This window comes from Mus musculus, chromosome 5 (genome assembly GCF_000001635.26).
Source record: "Mus musculus strain C57BL/6J chromosome 5, GRCm38.p6 C57BL/6J".
In the NCBI taxonomy this organism is placed as follows: Eukaryota; Metazoa; Chordata; class Mammalia; order Rodentia; family Muridae; genus Mus; species Mus musculus.
In genome coordinates, this window is record NC_000071.6 from 76626355 (window position 1) to 76647040 (window position 20686).

The window sequence follows — 20686 nt, forward strand, 5'->3', positions numbered from 1 at the left end:
GCTACATCTTCATCTGCAGAATTGCTAGTCCACCCTCTTTGCTTTTGTATCCAGCTGACCAGAGCTGCCATTTTTCTTTTCCTTCAGATCAGAACCATACCACCAGTTTCTTTTCCTTACAGAAGACTCTGGGTGACAGAGCAGCTGGTGTCCTCTTGTGGATGCCATAGTTTGGTTTGGTTTTGTTCTGTTACCAACACCATTTTCTCTTAATAGTTCAGCCTGTTTCTGCCTTCAGCTATGTGCCATTCAGTCACTGTGCAGTAGGAGAGGGTTGTGAGAATTGTTCCCTCTCCTGTGTATCACCAAATCTCTCTTTTCCTCTCTCCCTCGATCCCCCTCTCTCCCTCTCCTCATCCTCTACCCCTCTCTCTCCCTCTACCCACCCCTCTCTCTGTGTTTTGGGAGGGGGAGAGGGGATGATGGGGGGAGGCCTATCTCCAAGTCTAGTATGTCTTCAATATTTAGTTGATAAACATTGATAAAAATTTGAGTTCAATCTATCAGACCTAAATTTGGCACTAAACTCAGTACAGACCACAACACAACCCTTTGCAGAAGCAGGACATTGTCCAAGCCTCGTGCCGTTTTCAGTGTGGCTTATAGAGCTCTTGTTACTCTAAGACATGATGTTTCATGATCCATGAAGCTGATTCTCAGGGAGAGGAGATGCCTGCTCCTTTCATGGTCATGGGCCGTCTTCTCTTTGCCTTCCTGTATTAGGCATTTTTTCCCACCCAATATCCAGGTGTTCAACCAGGCCTTCTGGATCAGACAGACCGTCTAATTGTACAAATCTCTGGTCTCGTCTCTTGGTGTAGCATCTGAAGACAGTATGAAAATAGCCATTTTGAAAATGGTAATGACTCTTGCCTCTCTTGAACGACAACAATTAACGAGGTCCAGCAGTTTACAAACCTTCAAGGATAAGAAGGAAAGGCCTGTGTGCGGGGATGATGGGTCTGGACGCCTCTGCGTGCTAGCCAGTCTCTAGAACCGGGGGCAGCAAACTTCAGCACTGGGCCATGCAGTTTCCACTGCACCTTTAACCTGGCTTCTGAAGTGCAAAAGCCATTGTAGGCAGTGTGCAAGTGAGAGAGGGTGATGGTTCTGTTTCATCACAGTTTTCTTTATGGATGCTAAAATTTGGATTCCATTTAATTTTTATGTCGTAAAATGTTTTTCTGTGGAAATATCTTTTTCACTCACTTAAACATAAAAACTCTGTAGCTAGAAAGAAATAAGCAATCAGCGATGGTTTGTCAGCCTGGCTCAGGGATGAGCTGCTTCCAGCCCAGTTAGACAACTCCCTTTTCTCAGTCACCCATGGCAGGCATCTGCATCTCTGTCATTGCTGTCAGTGCGCCTTTAACAGGGCTGTCACCGTGTTTGCAGTCACTGTAACCTTTATGTGAGTTTTTACTGTTGCCCAGACTTGGCTTCAAATCTCTCTGCTCAAGTAAGTGGTGTTTCCTGTTTAACATCTAGAATCCTGTGTAGCATAGTCCTGAGTCTTCATTATATCAGTTAAAGCCAAGAGCATTACTTGTTTATCTAGGATGACAACATGCAATAGCAGTTTCCTGCAAATGGCCATGAACTCTCCTTGGGTCTGTGATTATGCCATAGATAGCATAGTTACTTGGGATTTGTTTAGATATATTCAGAAACATACGTATATATTAACAATGTTAGGAGCTGGAGAGAGAGCTTATCAGTTAAGAGCACTGACTGCTCTTCCAGAGGTCCTGAGTTCAGTCCCCAGCAACCACATGGTGGCTCACAACCATCTGTAGTATGATCTGATAACCTCTTCTGGCATGCAGGTGTACATTCAGATAGACCACTCATATACATAAAGTAAACAAATCTTTAAGATGTTAGATATATTCAGAAATGTTTGATGTATCCAGATATATGCAACTAGTTTCCCTTGAGAAATATTTGCTAAGGAATCAGAAATCATTTTAAATAAGGAAATGAAAATTCATGGACTGCCTGAAACTGATTTGGAGGTGGGATACCTAGCACTGTTTTGGGGGTGGGATACCTAAACTGTCCCTACCATATTTTCTTAGCAATAAGAACATGAATGTTCCCATGAAATGACAATGTCTGAGCTTGTGGAGCTAATGTTGAAATCATTCCTATCACTCTTCCTTTTCCTGGTGCACCATGTGACGCCATTCCTAGTCTTCACAGTCAGTAGTGGGTGTGGACCATGGGCTCATAGAAGAAGCTCCAAGAAAGCCCATCAATAGCTTTCCTCTAACAGGTCGTCAAATTTCCAAACTTATCTCTCTTGGGTGGAACTTCATTTTAGAACATGAAACATTTATTATGAATGAAAGGACCTTTAAGAGATGTTTTTAAGATGTTTTCGATATACCCTGTAATGAAAGGAAATAATTCATTTTACCCCAAAAGATGAGAGTGTGCATAGCCATTGTAGTGTAATATGACTATGGACTTTGAAGCTGAGGGAGGATTTGAGCCGGGCGTAGGGTCAGTCGGATGGAGGTGGAGACAGAATGAAGTTCAGTTTCACTTTTTTTTTTCTTTTCTGGTGGGAAATCATTTCTTTCTTCTGTAACTTTTAAAGCTAAGAAACTGATTTGTTTTTTACTGAAGACTTGGTTTTCAAAGTTTCCTTTCCATTTAGAGACAGTAAGGTGGCAGCCCAGCCATGAGCCTCCCTCCCCGCTCCTGCTAGGAAGTCTCTGGGCAGCAGTACTCAGTCAGACTTTTCTGTTGCCCATGCCCTCTCCACACTGGGATAGAAGAGGCAAAGCCTTTGATAGGGCTTCCTTCCTGTCAGTCCAGATGTTGTCCTCTGTGCCTTCATCAGCTCCACCCCCAACAGCATATCACACCATTTATAAAGCTACGTGCAAAGGAGACATAGTTCTGCCTAGAGTTTTAAGCAATGCCAGCCATTGCCTTTCAGTAAGTCCTCTATTAGTCATTCCATTTTTCCTGTCCAGGTAGCACAGTGATTCTCAACTTGAGGGAGTTGAGTGACCTTTTTACGTGGGTTGCCCAAGACCATCAGAAAACACAGATATGTATATAGATATGCCTTTGCCCTGATAGTTTGTGATCCCAGACAAGCAAATTGTTTCACTAAACTTGGGATCATAGTTGTAACAAAAGTCCTCCAGGGACATACATGAACTAAGGTGTGCACAGTCCCTTCCCCTTAGCTATCCCTACACACCATGGCTCTAGGTTTCAGGAGCACCCACTTGGACTGCAGATGCTTTTCTGGAGTAAAATCACCTGAGCCTGGCCTCTTTCTGACTTGGTTTGGTTCCTTGTACAGTTCTAAGAAATCAGTCCAGCTCTGCCTGCCTCTGTCTTCATCTGCTCGCTGTGAGAACTCTATGTTAGTGTTTTGTTGTCAGAATGCCCCAGTATCCCTCAGAACTTATTTCTATAGGAATGCCCCCACTTTAATTATTGTTTTGGGAACTAGACCTTGCTCAGTAGGCATTTCTGAGTCAAGCTCTGGTTAGTATCTTCTTCAGTGTCTTATCCTCAAAGGAAACCCAAAGGAAGTTATTCCCAACTAACTGAGGGGAGAGTGGCCTTTTCAGCCATTCAGACAGGGTAAACGCTTCCTGCTCAGAGATAGAAGCATCCAGAAGCCTGTGACTATGACAGCCAAGATGTCTTGTGACAGCTTTCAGGATGCTACTGCTGAAAATGAGCAGTTACTTCCAACTAGTAAAAGACACTAGAGACAGGGTTTCCCATCGACAGCTTAAGCAGCCATGAGTCCTGCCCCTGACATCCTGAAACCAGCCTTTGTTGTTATCCCATCACACTGTAAGAAATGCTTCCCATCACGTGACCTACAGTCACCTGCCACTCAGAGAGCCAAAATAAGAAGCAAACTTCCAAGCTCACATGGCCTGGATGGTGAGGACTTCTGGAGAGTCTGGAGTGCCAGCCATGCCATTAAAACAGGGCTGTGACTCTGCTCTCAGACGTAGATTTTGAGGAAAAGGGGGTTGATGTTAGGGAACTGAGGAGAACTTTAAAACTACCAAAAATCTTCTGGAAGAGAATATACGATTAATTTCATTTTTATACCATATCATTTTTAGGGAGATGAAAGCATTTTGGGAAAGAATGGTAGACAGCAGGAGTGATATTGTATAATAAAAGCTGTTGATTAGACTGGAAGAGCTTTATAATAAGAAATAAAAGGAACTTACAAGAAATCAAACTATTTTAAGAGCACTCATTTAACAAAGCTATGTCTGTGAGAGATAAAGGATGCCATGTGTTTCTGCCCACCGCTTTAGGATCGTCAGTGAGCAGCTACAGCGCTCACTTGATGACTGTCAGCACCGACTTTCCATAAAAAGAGGTGAACTTGAATCAGCCCAAGAGCAAATTAAAATGCTGGAGCAAAAACTAGGTGAGCCCTTTGAAATTTTTCTTTTGCTAACATAAATTGCCCCTACCTTACACATACTCTTCTCCTCCGTAGAGAATCTCAGCCACAGGATGACGGTGCAGAGCGAAGAGACTCACGCCATGAAGAAGACCATTGGAGTGATGGACAAAGAAAAGGACTTTCTCCAGGAGACTGTGGATGAGAAGACAGAAAAGATCGCCAACCTGCAGGAAAGCCTCCTTAGTAAAGTATGTATCCGCCCCATGTTCTTGGCTTCTCAGCAGGAGAGCCTGGTTAGTCTCCACGTGAAATACGCAGTTCTTACAACCCTTGAGGAATTCCTGAGACCCACAGCTCTGTCTGTGACATAGCTAGATTTCCTCCTGTCCTACTAATTGGAGTCTTTACATGGGATTTTATCTGTTCTTAGAGTGTGATTTGGTCTCATTAAAGCAGACTTTAAGGAAGCCACGTCAGCTCTTCGGTGGGTGGAGACATGCCAAGATGTGACATTAGATGGGTATAGAACTGTGTTTATTTAGAGTTTGCTTTTGTGTATAATTTATATAATTGAACTTACCTAAATGAGGTTGGTTATGCAGACTTAGCAGAAGATAATTCTGGAGGAGTGACTTAAAATCTTTCATGTTTCTGTAATTTCTCAGGAAAAAGTCATTGCCCAGTTGAAGGTCACAGTTGCAGAGTATGAAACATCACTTAAGTGAGTAACCAATGCGAGTTATTCCATGTCTGAGAAATTTCCAGCAAACACTGCCTTCCTACTTAGCAGAGTCTGGAGCTCTGTGTCCCATGGAGTTCCAGCTTTGCCTGGGGCAGCCTTGCTTGCTTAGTCCTGCTCTGACCTGCTCCCTGCTGCTGTTGGCTCGCACTGCCTTTGCATTTACCCGCTTGTGCTTCGTGCTTACATAGTCACCTGTTCAAGTCCTGCTGCCTCAACTTAGATTGCTTTAATGACCAGCTTTTGTGTTTGTTCTTCAACTAAACCTATCTTGAGCAATCTTAAAATTTCCACATTTTGTATCTATTCTCCAGAAAGATTTTAAGCTATCTAGAAAGAAAAGTCACTAATTATATTTATGCTACATGCCTTTATGTTTTATATAATAAAGGCAATGTAAACACTAAATATTTAATGTGGTTTTATATTGTATTTTCTAACACTTGAAGGTGTTATGTTTGCTTAACTTGTATAATAATATTTATTTTGTGGCTTTATTTGTATATAATGATTAATAGAACTCTAAAGTCCCCGAGTGTTTTCAGTCAGTGTCCAAGGGCAGCATGTAGCCTCTCTTGTGCTCATGCGCCTACTGAGACTGTACAGCCTTACTTCACATGAGCTTCCCATAACTGTGACTACTACACTACTCTCTGACAGCCAGCTACAAGAAACTTTGACTACTCGAGACCGAGAGATAAACAGCCTCCGGCGCCAGCTTGATGCATCTCACAAGGAGCTTGATGATGTTGGGAAATCTAGAGAGATCTCTTTTAAGGAAAATAGAAGGTTACAAGATGACCTGGCCACAATGGCGAGAGAAAATCAGGTATAAAACCAGGCAGAGATTTTTCATGAACTTACTTTTTTGCTAAGTATTAAACTTCTAAATACATTCTTCAAAAATGCAACAGTGTTGAAGGTAAGCAGGGTAACTCCTTGAGGGAATGCTGTCTGTCGGCATCAGCCAAGGTAGTTCTCAGAATACAGCCAGCACAGCACAGCGGCCTGCTCAGCGCAGCGCAGGACAGTCTTCTTTCCATCTGGAGTTGAACTTCCTTCCTAGGAGTTGGTTTGTTTGCTTATTTGTTTGTTTGTTTGTTTGTTTGGACCCAGGGTCACATGTGGTCCCAGCTGGCCTTGAACTCCCTATGTAGCCAAAGGATGCTAATCCTGATCCTCTTCTGTCACCTCCCAAGTGTGGGGATGGCAGGTGTGTTACCAGGCCTGATACTGTTTAGTTTTTTCTGCTAAGGAGCATGGCTTTTGTTGGGGTGGGGTAGGACACAGCATCAGTCTTAGGCACCTCTTTTATGTAAAAGGACCATGACAGGTTTAACAACTTGCGCTTACTTCCATTCTCTTAGAGACGTATCTGTAAACAAATAAGGATATTTTAAATGGCAGATGTTGTAAAGTTTTGTTTGTATTGGTTTATTACAGAATTATGCTATGGAGACTGATGATTTCTTTTATGTAATATAAAAATTACTTTCAGTATTATTTAGTATCAACCATATTGTAGTTATATCAGCTTTCTAATACCAGCTAACTGGCCCTGATGTAAAATCAAATACAAGGTCAGAACTGTCATGGGAGTTTTTTGTCAAAGTTTGCTAAAAAGTCAAGATCTGGACTAGGGAGATGGCTCAGTGGGTAAGGGTGCTTGCTGTAAAATGAAGTAAGATATTCTGACTTCAAATCCCCAGCACCTATGTAAAAGGGCTGGCATGACTGCCTGTGACCCCAGAGTTGGGGTTATAGACTAGCAGATCCTGGGAGCTTGTTGGTCAGTCAGCCTTGCTGAAATGGGGAGCGTCGCTCTCAGTGAAAGGTCTGTCTCTGGAGAAAGGGGTGGGGGGCCGAGAGCCCCAGATCTGGCATCCTCCTCTGCTCCGTGTCTCTGACATCAGCTTTTGCGCCTATGTATATATGCGTTCACTGCACACACACACACACGCACACGCACACGCACGCACGCACGCACACGCACGCACACACACACACACACACCAAGGCCAGCCATGAAAAAAATAACACAGTAGAGGTTCCCCACACTTTTCTTGTTCAGTTCCAAAGGAGCTGTGTGCTCATGACTACAGCCTGACCGGCTCTCTGCTCTGCTGTGTGCATGTGACTGCGGCCTGACTGTCTCTCTGCTCTGCGGCTTTCAGGAGATCTCACTGGAGCTGGAAGCAGCAGTGCAAGAAAAAGAAGAGATGAAGAGCAGAGTCCATAAGTACATCACTGAGGTGTCGCGGTGGGAGAGCCTGATGGCCGCCAAGGTGAGAAACATTGTTTAGCTTGCACTTAAGACCGGCTTTCTAAGAATTCTCTTGTATCTTTAATTCTGCCTCCAGCCTTAAATATTGCGCCTTTGAGATTAGATATTAGATATTTGAGAGTAGGAGTCTTTCCTACTAACTTTATATTTCTCCGTTTATCTTAGGATAACCTATATGCATGCTATGTTTCCTAAATTCAAGCAGCTTCCAGTGTTACCACTGTGTGTGTGTGTGTGTGTGTGTGTGTGTGTGTGTGTGTGTGTGTGAGAGAGAGAGAGAGAGAGCAAGGGAGAGAGAGAGAGTTTGTGTGATATAGATGTTCCATTGACAGTACTGACTTAGAAATAATGTAATTGCTCTTAAACAAGGAAAAAGAAAACAAAGACTTGCTGGATAGATTCCAGATGCTCCACAGCCGTGCTGAGGACTGGGAGGTCAAGGCTCAGCAAGCGGAAGGGGAGAACAGCTCAGTCCGCCTGGAGCTGCTGTCTATCGACACAGAGAGAAGGCATCTGCGGGAACGAGTGGACCTCCTGGAGAAGGAGATCCAGGAGGTGAGGCTGCGCTGTCCAGGAAAGGGGCCGGGTAGGAACGCTCTGCCACTGCCATGCTCTAGCAGGTGCCCGGTCCCTTTTCACAATAGTAAGAGACGGGTGGCAGAAGGTTTGCCGTTTGGCCACTTATAAGTGTGTGGTCCTATGCATTATGTACATTCTTAACAGTGTGCTAATCTTCAGCTTGTGGGGTACTTCCATCTTCCCCAGGCTCATTCACTCTCAAGTGTGTCTGTCTTAAGTCACCTTTTGTCCTTTTCCAAGGCTGCATAATAACGCATTCAAATGTGCTCTAGCTGTTCACCTTTCAGTGAAGTTTATTTACGTCCACATTTGGGATATTGAGAGTCCTGTTCCTACTGACATGGTGAGCTATTTGCTTTCATGGGTGCTGGGCAAAAGGACTAGCAGTGGGCCAGAGAAATGGCTCAGGAGTTGAGCATTTAGACATCAATAAGCTTTCATCATAATAACAGTTGAATAAAAATTTTATTAATATAGTTTTAAGTTCAGTTAAATTAATAAGGACTCACAGTTTGATATAATTAGATTGCCTATTTGTTTTCTTGGTATAAATTTCAACTTGGTATAAGTTTAGTATGTATATATATGTGTGTGTGTGTGTGTGCATATATATATATATATATATATATACATATATGTGTGTGTGTATACACACACTATTAGACTATTATTTTGCAGTAATATCTTTGCAGATATAACCAAGTAAAATGGGGCCATGCGTAAGACTAACCCTTATAAAATGAGGACGATTTAACAAGCAAAGACATATCGCAGACCAGAGGCAGACACTGCTGACAGTCGCTTCATGCTGACTTTGGAACCTCAGATACAGGCTGGAGCGGGTTGTGCTCCAGCATCTCCAGAGGGAACCCGCCTTGCTGCCCCCTGACATCTGCATCTCTCACCCCCGGAGCTGTGAAGAGGAAATGTCTGTTGCTGCCACAGCTCCAGTACACCAATTCAGACTTGGGGATCAAGAAGGGGGTCAGAGCTGTAACAAACATTGGAAAGCATAGAAGTCTCACAATGGAGTAATGAGCAGAAACTAGAAATGGTTTTAGGGGTGTGGTGGGGAAAGCCTGGATTGTCTTAAAGATTTGCTGGCAAAATACCCATAACACATAAGGTTAAGGAGAAAATATTTTTTTAAAGTACTATTGGCTCTAGTGTCCAGATCTGAAGGGGAAATGATGCTCCTCATTGTTCTCAGTGAGTTCTCTTGCTGTGATAAAGCACCATGGCCAAAGGGACTTAGGGAAGAAAGAGTTCACTGCGATTCCCAGGTCCATAACAGGGGCTGAGGCGACAGGGCAGCAGGGGCACAACAGGAAGCTGAGGTCACTCACACAGAAAGCAGAGTAAGCCAGGGGTGGGCAGGGCTACAAACTCCCTAAGGCCATCCCCAGTGACACACTTCCTCCAGCAAGCTTCCATGTCCCAAAATTTCCATAGCCTCTCCAAGAGTGCCACCAACTGGAGACCAGAGGATTCAGCCACCAGAGCCTGTGGAGGACATCACTCAGTCAAACAGCACACTCAAGTTAGCAGCATCTGTAATGGCAGGCAGGCTTCCAAACTCCAGAGTAACTACAAATTCTTTGTTAGAGGAATGGTTCCTTATAGTTTTATTCCTTATTATTGCCAATATTCTTGTGTGCTGTATAGAATGAGTTTGTGTAGGTTTTTTGTTTCGCTTTGTCTGTTTTTGTCGTGCTGAGGTTGGGTACTCATGCATGCTAGGAGGGCGTCCTGCCAGTGAGTGGAACATGCAAGCATTTACTTTTCTGTAGTTGTGATAGCTCATAAGCCTGCTTGCAAATATTGCTGGTTTTTAATTGATTGATTTCTGTGAACTCTGTTAAAGTCATTTTGCTTTTTAAGCGTGGCTATCTTCCTGAAACCCCAAAGTAGATTTCATATAAATTCATAGTTATCACATAAATTTTAAATAACAAGAAGTTTAAAATGTGTGTTATTTTGGGAAAGTCCTTGATGAGTATTTCAAATTTTGCTCATTATTTCAAAAATCATTAAATCTTACAAAGTTAACCAATGAAACTAGACTAAATTTAAATATAACTTTAGGTATTTAGTATTAAAATAAACCCTACTTTTGAAATTTAGAATTTAAAAGAAATTATATAAATATATTTTTATATTATATGTTACTATATGATGAGAAAAACAATATTATAAGGAAAAAACTTAAAAGCACTCATTCACAACACTTCAGTATAATTTTCATCTTTGTATCTTCTAAATATATACCTGAGATATTTAGTTATTATGATTAATAATTATATGCCATTCCTTTTATACATTAACTCCCTCTTTGGCTGTCTTAAAATAGCACATTACTTCCTGAGAATGCTTTAGCATATGCAAGAATTGGCACTTGGTTTTCTGACGTAAGTCTGTAGCTACACAAATCCCAGAAGCTGTCTTTGAAGGCTTGCACTTTGAGTGACTGAGTTACTCATGTTTGGCTTTGTGTTCTCAGCACATCAATGCACATCACGCATACGAGTCTCAGATCTCGTCAATGGCTAAGGCCATGTCTCAGTTAGAAGAGGAGCTGCGACGTCATGAGAGCGAGAAAGCCACCATGTTAGGTGACGTGTCGTCTCTCCGAGAACTGTGCATCAAGCTCGACTCAGGCAAAGACGTCATGACCCAGCAGCTGAATTCCAAAAGCCTAGAGCTGGAGCGGGTAGGCGCTGAGATGCATTGGTGGGCGCTCACTCACGGCCTGACTTCACGTTCTCTTTTTGAGTGTTCCGTTTGTTCCCTTTGACTGCAAGTTTTTGATGACTGGGTTTGACCGCCTGGCTGCTGAGGTCAAACTCTAGGGAGCATGAGAATGAGATGGGGGTAGCTGAGCCGGGAGTCCTTGCCTTCCTGTGAGACACACTGGATTTGGTCTCAGCACTGCAAGAAAAGAAAAAGCAGATAAAATTGGGTTCGGAATAGATGGTACTTAAGAAGTTAGGCATTTTCTAGGTGTAGATCAGGAATATACAGTCTTTTTGTTTTTGTTTTTGTTTTTGTTTTTCAAGACAGGGTTTCTCTGTGTGTCCCTAGCTGTCCTGGAACTCACTTTGTAGACCAGGCTGGCCTCGAACTCAGAAATCCTCCTGCCTCTGCCTCCCGAGTGCTGGGATCAAAGGCATGCGCCACCACTGCCCAACTACATTCTTTTTTTATTTAAAATTAAATTTTGGTTTAAAGATTAAACAGTTTTCTAACTTGAATTTTTTAATAATGAAATCTCACGGCATTTACATTATTAATTAAGCCTTCTTTACTGAACTTGCCCATCCCCAAGCTGAGACTTTGACTGGCCTGGTGTGTGCTCTCGTGTGAGCATGGCTTTGGTTTCTCTTGTCAAGTCGTGCATTGAGAAGTTATAGCACTTGCTTGACTGTGGCCAGAGAACTGGCATGCTGCAGAGAGCATGGACTCATGGCTGATGGGGCGGGAGGCTTATCATATCCTTACCCTCTCATGATGAGGGAGATGGCTGGTCATCATCGGAGAGGCAGAGTACGCCTTAAAGCCAAGGGGACTTTAAATCACAATGATTTTCTTACAACTAAAAAAAAATGTTTTAAAGTCTTCAACAATCGCTGTTATATTGTAAGATAAAGAATTTTTCAGACTAAGCCTAAACTTTTGCTGAATTAATCTTTGTTTTTTCTGTAGGCGGTAGCAGAATTAGAGAATGTAAAATCAGAATCAGAACTATTAAAAAAACAGCTGACGAATGAGAGACAGACAATTAAAAACCTTGAGTCGTTGTTAGCTACAAACAGAGATAAAGAGTTCCAGTCCCATTTAACCTCCCACGAGAAGGACACAGAAATCCAGCTGCTGAAGGAGAAGCTAAATCTCTCAGAAAGCAAACTGTGAGTGTCGCTGAGCAGTGTGTGGGGAAGTGTCTTTGACAAAGTAGTTTCAACTTTCCAGGTAGCGAGGGCATTGGAAACCCACGGTCCCTGACTCTCCTAACTGCTGCGTCTGGACATCCAGAGGAGTCACTCAGGAGACATGGGGTTTGAAGCCGTAGACGTACACATCTTCATCCCCAAGGCAGGGCGTGGGATCGAGCCGGGAAGAGTGAGCTTCAGGGGAGGACCTGAGTCTGAGGAGTGAGTAAAGGCTTTGCTGAGGGGAGGCGTGTCCAGATGAGGTGGCTGTAGACAGGAAAGGCTTGGAGCGGGGGAGATTTGGTTCTCAAGTGCGTTGTTCATCACCATCAAGGGGACTGGTGATGACATCATCCCAGAAGAGAAGAGCCTGGACTTGCGAGCATGCAGAAAAATGGGCTTTGTACAGGGCTAGGGAAGTTGAGGCAAGAGGCAAGGAAGAACCAAGGAACCTGTGTTGCATCCTGTGTTGCTAGCTCATGACTGTGCAGAAGCTCTGGTTTGGAGAGAGCCCCTGTTGAAAAGCTGTGATCCTTGTCTGTTCTTAGGAATCAACCCATTTGTATCTGCACTTGATTCTACAAAAGAGGTCATTCGTTTTTCTATTTCTAAGATCTATACATTTGTTTTTAAGGACTACCCAAAGCCGAGAAACCTCCATGCTTCGAACTAAAGTGACACAGTTGCAGACAGATTATGATAATCTGAAGAGGCAGATGTCAAACGAGAAGTACGAACGGTAAGACAGTTCTGTAGCAATACACAGCATTTCTGCATATCTTCTATGCTACTCAAAGAGTACTTCATACGGCTTGCAAACAGCAAACTGCTTTAGTATTAATCTGTAAGCTACATTTCTTAGGCACTTCCTGCTAGAGCAAGGGACTCCATAACATTGAAAAAAAAGGTTGGAGCATCTGTACTGCGAAGAGAAGCTGAATACTGAGTAACTGAAGGAAAGGGCAGCCTGGGGGCCTCTGAGGGGACAACCAGCACTGACACTCCTGGCACTGGGAGGCACAGTGTGACACTGGGAGTGTGATGGAGAGAGTGGGCTCCTTTGTCTTTGAAGTTTGGGAGATTAGAGGCACAGAGAAGGCTAAGTGCATATGCAGAGAAAGGTGAGAGAGAAGGGCAGAGGAGGGAAGTGTGCAGTGTGGGAGCACTGTTCTCAGGACCTGGACAACAGTGACAGCGACATTAGTGAGGTATAAGTGACTGAGGATTGCTTCAGACGTGGGTGTGTAAAAAACTGTCTTTGAGTTCACACACACACACACACACACACACACACACACACACAGTGTGTGCAGTCATGATGGTGCTCCCCTGTAGTCTTCAAACTCAGTAGGGTGAGACAGAAAGCTGGTGAGCTTGAGAACAGCCTGCCCTTCATAGCAAAAGCCTGTCTCTAGAAGAAGTGTGTGACTGCTGGGGTAGAGGAGACTAGAAGTTGAACTTCTCTTTGCCTAGAATCAGGAAGGACCTGATAGAGCAAGCCCAGAGAACAGCACAGATGTGAGGCTGGGCAGAAGCTGAGGGTCCAGTGACGAATAGGAGATGGCTGTGGAGGTAGAAGCGGAACCAGGAAAGGACAAGGCAGGAAGCAGACGTGCTCAACTGCACCAAACACCGAACAAGATGTAGAAACGGCCAGGAAGCCGCACGTTATATACGCGGTTAAAGCTTAAAGAAGAAAGTGAGTGCCCCCAGCATCACTATTCATATTTTGAGTTTAACATCTAGTTGTGTATTGGTTTTGGTTTTTGTTTGCTTTGGTTTGATTTTTTGAGACAAGCTCTCTCTCCTCAGGCCTTGCCCCCCACCCCCCAAGTACTGGCATTACAGGCACACGCCAGCCATGGCATTACAGGCACATGCCACCCTGCTGGCTTAATGGGGATTTGTATATTTCTGAATGTATACTTGGTATCCTAACTTTTTAAAACTATCATTAAAATATCATTGTGATTGTTATGTTTTTAAATGTTATTTGTTAATGCCCTAATGTTCTGATATAGCTATAGCATAATTGCTTTGAATAATTTCTTCTAATATATATTCTTTTAATTGAAATATTTTACATATTCATGAAAACAACTACAAATTAGGGCTGGAGAGATGGCCCATTGGTTAAGAGCACTGGCTGCATTTCCCCAGGACCTGGTACCTCCACAGTGGTTCACGGCCGTCCATAACTAACTCTCCTCTGCCTTTTACAGTCACCAGGCACATGTGTTGTGCAGACATCTGCCTGCAGGCAAAGCACTCATACACAGGAAATATAGTGAATCAACCTTTTTTTTTTAATCCTGCAGATTTGGCTAAAGTATATAAGGCTAGGCCAGGCATCCTACCCCCTTGTAGTTCCAGCTGCTTGGGAAGACCAAGGCAAGAGAATCCCTTGAGCCCCTAAATCCAGGGTAGCCTGGGTAACACAGTAAGGCCCCATTTCAAAGATGAAGCCAACTAAAATAAAATAAAGGTGGTAGAAACATAGATTGCACTAGCAGGTGTTCTGTAGTGGACTAATAACCCCAATAGCCACATGTTAGGTTCTCCTGGTTCTTACAGCATATAATCTTCACTTACAGAGAGCGAGCAATCCAAGAGATGCGCCGACTTGGTCTTCCTACATCACCTCTGAGCTCTACTCTGAAATCTCCTGTACAGACTCCTGATCATATAAATGCATAGTTACCAGGAAGGTATGTACCGGGTACCAAGGACAGGTAAAGATAACCTGTAGTTGTAAAAATTTTGGAATTGCCCTGTCAGGGAAAGAGAGGTGGCTTGGAAAGGTGTTCCCAGGGACTGCCTGGAGCAATGGACATGTCCTGTGTGTTGGTGGCATGTCATAGTCACATGCTATGTGCAGTTGATGTGCATCAGCTGCACATGTGCTCTGCATTTCACTGTGTGTTAACCTTATCTAAACAGAACAGGAAGGGCTAGGAGTATGGGTCTGTGGAGGAGCACTCGGGGAGCACGCAGGAGCCCTGGGCTCACTTTTAGCACTGCAGAGGAGTGGGGGAATCAGCGCTTGCTAAGAAATATGAGATGTCACAGGACGGTATTAACCAGCTTCAGTGTGCAGAGCGCGCAGTGTGGCAGGGATGGCGGGCTGCAGGGAACAGTGTGGGAGAAAGTTTCGAAAGTTAGGACGGGGCAAACAAACTATGTGAAGGTGACATCACATGCAGATGTAGACTCAAACCCATCCGTCCTTAGTGTAGGGTGCATACAAAGAGGCTGAGTGAAAGACTGTCTGTAGTGGATCTGCCTCACAGCACCACTAGGGAGCCAGACACAGGAAGAGTAGTAAGAGTTTGCAGTAGATCCCAACATGAGTTCAGAAAACTCGTCTCAGCTCTTAGGAGGTGGAGCCAGGAAGGTCAGGAGTTCAAAGTCACCCTTAGCTGCACTGTAAGTTAGGCCCACCTAGGCTACATGAGACCCTGCCTACAACAGGCAGACAGTCAAGAGAAGGTGCCATATCAAGGGTGCATAGCTCACTGGGACTACATTGACACATCTAGTTGGCGTGCACCCAGACACAGAAAGCATAGGCGCAAACTCTGCTCTCAGGCTCTCCTAACCGTTAAAGCATGGATTCTTTCTCCTTTGTTTTGGGGTTTTATCAGTAAAATTGTACATTTCTGGCTTCTTCTTATCTGTGGTGCATTTGTGAGGTCCAGCCATATGCGGGCCTTTGGATGGTTGTTACCACTGCATAGTGGAGTATCCTGACGTGTACTTAAACCATTAGTTCACACTCTGCGGTTGACAGGCGTCTCCCTGGCTGTTGGGAAGAGTGCCCTGCAGATAGATTCAGGATTGAAGTTGCTGACATCACTTATTTCCAAGCTTCCATAGACATGAGGATCTGTTCCCAAAGAGTTGATGGCAGGATGCCTCTGGCCGACGTAGAGTTGAAGAAATGGACCAATTCCTTGGAGATAGGAAAGAAGCCTGAGTCAGACCCTGGCTTTGACAGATAGTTACTTAGGAATGCAGACTCACTCACTGACAGAAATGGTTGAGTCAGTTTCTTCAACGTGATGCATTTCTTTGCCTCTTTTAATAGCATCACTGTGTGTAGAAGATAATTAGCATTCCCTCAGAGGCTCCAAGTCCCATCACAAACAAGGGCTACTCTGTGCCTTCACATCCTGAGGCCAGTGTCTAGGGCCCGCTCTAATGATGGCTGATGGCTGCTTTTTGCATGAATGTTTATGTTCTTAAAATGTTTATTTTCCTGTCACCTGAGTCACTGCGCCCTACACCCAGTCGGGTACGGGGTTGTTTTGAGGGTGCTTAGGTTTACCTTTGGTTGCAGTGCCTCAGAACAAGGTGCCAAACACATTTCCATTCCTGACTGTCGATGGCTTAGCTCTGTGGTTGGCCGAGTAGAATGTGGGACCAACAGCCCCTGCCTCTCCACATAACGTTCACCTTTACTGGAGCATCATCCAGCCTTACAGATGGTCCAGGACAGCCGCTTATCTTCACGAGCAAAGCTGGGTGGCTAGGCTATGATCTCCCCATGGCTTGCACATCTAAAAGTCCTACTTGCTGGCCTCTCACATCAGGTAGCCTCTACAAGAGTCAGCTGTAACCCATGAGAAAGAACAGGAAGTGAAATGACAAGTGATTCATTGGTGTTGTGGGAAAGGGGGGGTGTCTTGACTTTGTAGATCCCCTAAAAAGTTCTTTGGGACTCGGGATTCTTGGACCTCATAAGAGCCACTGACAACGTCTGGGGACATTCCACTGTGTAGACTGCTCACCGAGCATCAACAGGCCTCCTGGTTTGGTTCCCGGTGTCTCATAGTAAATGTCTTTGTAGTGTGTATGTGTGTGTGTGTGTGTGTGTGTGTGTGTGTGTGTGTGTGTGTGTGATGTGCTCGCCTGTGTGTGAACTCAGTGCTGGATGGCCTCTGTCAAGCTCCACCTTACCCTCTCAAGTGGGGCTCTTCCTGTCAGTTAGATGGGTTGGCCAGCAAGTCCCTGAAATCCATCCTTCCTTGCATTCCCCTGCTCGAGCTCTTTACCCACTAGCCCACCTCTGCAGCCCATGTTCCACAGAGCTCTACTGTTTCTGAGCCACTGGCACTGCTGTAAGCTCTGGCTATCCTCGCTCCACCAGCTCTTACGGTGGTTATCATTGTAACCCTCCTACTCTAGGTGCATCACAAACTGTTACAACTGTTAACAATTCACAACTTACAATTTTGTAATAATTGACAATTGATTCTCAAAGTATCACAGTGCATTTACTAGCCAGTGATCCCTCTTTGTAGAAGTTTCTTGGGTAATATCACTAAATTGAATGTTAAAGGATTTCTCCAGTGAGCACTGAGACACAAATTACATGCACATAAAATCGTTTCTCAGATAAGTGTCTCTCTAATAGTAAAAATGGATAACCTAGTTTTATTTTTTATTATGTTTTTATTAACACCACAAGAAATAGGGAAAAAACTGTCATGAAGTCAACAGAACCCTTCCGACAGTTAATTCTCTGCCACACACCAACTAGGTGTCCTGTAATGTAACTCTATTCCTTAAACTGTTCTCCTTGAAGACCATGTCAGATCCCATTGGTGAGAGAGAGGGTCACGACTCCTCCCCGTGTGGGCGCCAGTTACAGTTCCGGGTAACTGCTTCTGACCTTCCTGCTCTTAAACCCAGGATCCGTGCCGCATGGATCTCTCCCCAGGTTTGATTGAATTTGCTAGGTGCTTATGCTTTGCTTATGGTCACCCAGTTACTACCAAAGACACCCGTGAATGGCCAAACACGCACAAGGTGCAGGGTGTGTGTGCACGACTTCCAGGGTTCCGTTCTCTGGAAGGTCTCCAACCCTGGTCTACTTGGGCCTTACAGAGGCTTCAGTACATGGCATAATACGTCATTAGCATTGATATGTCATTAGCATTGATAACTGACCCTTGGCCTGCCTCCTCTACCCAATGCCGCCGGCCTGGTGAGCAGCCCCTTCTCCACAGCCTTCAGCCATTAGCACTGCCAGTTGCTCACTGCACAAGTACTTTGGGAGCCTTTGCCAGGCTCAAGGGGAAGAGGAGACCAAATGTTTGTCTTTTTCAACCACAGCATCACGGGAGCTCACTGAGAGAACCTGTGACTCAGCAAACCAAATCCTGTTCTTACTGCCTCTCCCTTCGCGTGTCCAGCTGTTCCTCAAGAAGTAGAACGATGCTTCTTACAGATGATGAGCCTTGGAAAACAAGCTCTTGTTAGAGACTGTAACGGAAAACTATAGAATTTAAGTTTTTATTAATGTATTGAGTGACTAATTTTTGTCCTCACTTACCTTTCAGATTATGGTTTTCAGTGAGTTTCTGCGTGGATTTTTTAAGAACACAGAGTAATGAGATATTTGAAGTTCTTGTTCCTGCAAATCATGAACACTGACACAAATTCTACCTCTGTCAACCTTTATTTAAATCAGTGGATATTTATGTAAAAATGTTTAGTTTTAAAAGAGCCTTATATGTATATTTTCATATGTGAAAAAACAAAATATGTATTAATAGCTTAACTGATGTGATATGTGAATTTTTATTATTCCCAACTAAAATTACTCCTTACAATGTGTTTATACTGTGAATTGCTTTAACATGCTCACATTATGCTTTAATAATCTGTGCCTTAGTGAACCATAATATATGCATGGAAGGATTCTTGCACTATTTAGGTTTCGTGCCTGTGTTTATAGCCCATAGCATGATGAATTCAGAAAATGATCCATTTGATGCTGTTCCGTAAGTGTGACATCAGTCCACGTGTGCTGTCTATCACACAGGGGAGTCTATCTAAATCTAGTCTAATAGAACTCTTTTTATTTTAAAAGTAAAGAAAGAGTTTATGTGAGCTTCTGTTTCCAGAGAGTTAGGACTCCCTCAGGGAAGCCGAGCGGCTGACAGCGAGCTCACCACACAGAGCCTAGAGTGGCCAGGAAGTAGGGGAAGCTGTGTACTCCGAAAGCCCTCCCCCCAGGGACGCACTTGCTCCAGTAAATCTGCACCTCTTAGACCTCCTCAAACAGCACCCCCACACACCTGGGGCCAAGTGTTCAAGTCTCTGGGTCTGTCTGTGGGATACATTTCTCATTCAGACTACATTTTCTAAAACCAAAAATTCAACTGATACCAATTTTCCCCCCTGAGGTGTTTTTTGCTATTTCTGAAAGTTCAGACCTACTGGAGGTCAATAAACTCAGCTATCTGTTTGCAAATTACTTACATTTTCATCAACTTTGAAAAACATTTTCCTGGCTATAGAGGAAATAAATGTGCCTAGTGATCTCATCTGGATAAAATAGTTATCGCCGTGTGTGATAGTGCAAGCAGGAAGGGCGGCAGTGGGAGACACTTTTATCTATGTGGGCCTTATTTGGGCTGTCCTATGCGCTCTCCACATGACACATTTTTTTTAAGAATTAAGTTAAAATAATTCAGAGTTTTGTAAAATAATCAAATGAAAATTTTTTTTACTAACTAAATTCTTCAGTGTACTAGTCTAAAATTTCAGAATATGAAAGTATATAAAGTAAATATAGAAAAGTGTTTTGTTAAAAGTCCAATATGCATCTGATAATACCTATTTGTGGCTCCAAATCCTATCTAATATCCCCAGTCTTTCCGAATAGTATGTCAACACCATCCCTGTGCCGTATAAATTGAAAACACCTTTTTATAACTTCCCTTTCAAGGTTGTGTAACTCTGAAGAATTGAGGTGTATGCTCAGCCTTAGAAAAGAGTAGACATACAAAATAAAATGTCGACACCAATACTAATCATGTACCAACTGTTCGCGTTTGAAGAAACCCCTCTTTTATAACTAGATTTCATTATGGTTGAGAAAGAACTTAAAAGTCAGCGCAGGCCAGCGAGTCAGCTGGGAGCAACCCGCTTTGTTTCCTCTTGGCTTAAAGCAAGTTGCTCTCTGTGAACGTCCCTGAGGGTGGGTAGACATCCAGGTAACTAGTGTGCCTTATGTGGTCAGGATGTTCCCTTTGCAATAATTTGCTGCATAGTTGAGTACAGGGCGACTTACTCTCCCACTATGTGTATAATTTATTCATTCTATCTCCTTTGAGTAAATTCATGTTTTATAGCAAAATATGAATAAAAAGGACCATTTACAATGTCATTCGGAAGGTCTTGTAGTAAATACATGTGGTAAAATATCTGTCTCCACCTTTTCTCCCAAAGAAACAGCAAGACACACTTTCTTAAATGTTCATTTTTAATGTTTTCTGTAATTATAAATGTGTTGCTTTCAAACTTGTTATAACCATCATACTGCAGGTGCTTTGAAGTGATTATAATTTTAAAAGTGAGTATTCTTTTTATAAATGTTTTTACTTTTGTTTAAATAATTTTTTTTTTTTTTTTTTTTTTTTTTTTTTTTTAAATCGTAAGGTTAGATTTTTTTTTTTTTTTTAAGATTTATTTATTTATTATATGTAAGTACACTGTAGCTGTCTTCAGACGCACCAGAAGAGGGCATCAGATCTCTGTTACAGGTGGTTGTGAGCCACCATGTGGTTGCTGGGATTTGAACTTCGGACCTTTGGAAGAGCAGTCGGGTGCTCTTACCCCCTGAGCCATCTCACCAGCCCAAATAATTTTTAATCATGGAGCTTGATTATAGATTTGCCAATAAACATACTAGTCAATTTACTTTCTCTTTCTTTCCAACATGTTTTATAATCTTATATTAG

The 20686-nt window shown here is 43.3% G+C and overlaps 1 protein-coding gene across 5 annotated transcripts in view; it reads left to right on the forward strand.

Annotated features, from left to right (window-relative positions):
• The window catches only part of Cep135 (centrosomal protein 135), a 57814-nt gene extending 37702 nt beyond the window's left edge, over nt 1-20112 (forward strand). For 3 of the 5 annotated variants that reach the window (NM_199032.3, XM_006535028.3, XM_006535027.3), the window contains 11 exons: nt 4311-4426; nt 4499-4653; nt 5071-5126; nt 5805-5973; nt 7319-7429; nt 7798-7983; nt 10508-10717; nt 11710-11912; nt 12568-12672; nt 14528-14641; nt 18278-20112. In NM_199032.3, the coding sequence (NP_950197.1) occupies nt 4311-4426; nt 4499-4653; nt 5071-5126; nt 5805-5973; nt 7319-7429; nt 7798-7983; nt 10508-10717; nt 11710-11912; nt 12568-12672; nt 14528-14630 (1414 nt within the window). In that variant the 3' untranslated portion in view covers nt 14631-14641; nt 18278-20112. Of the gene's footprint in view, nt 1-4310; nt 4427-4498; nt 4654-5070; nt 5127-5804; nt 5974-7318; nt 7430-7797; nt 7984-10507; nt 10718-11709; nt 12156-12567; nt 12673-13406; nt 13943-14527; nt 14642-18277 lie in introns of those variants that run through there. The other 2 variants (XR_389278.4, XM_006535025.4) reach the window with 2 other exon arrangements.
• The last annotated feature ends 574 nt before the right edge of the window (nt 20113-20686 follow it).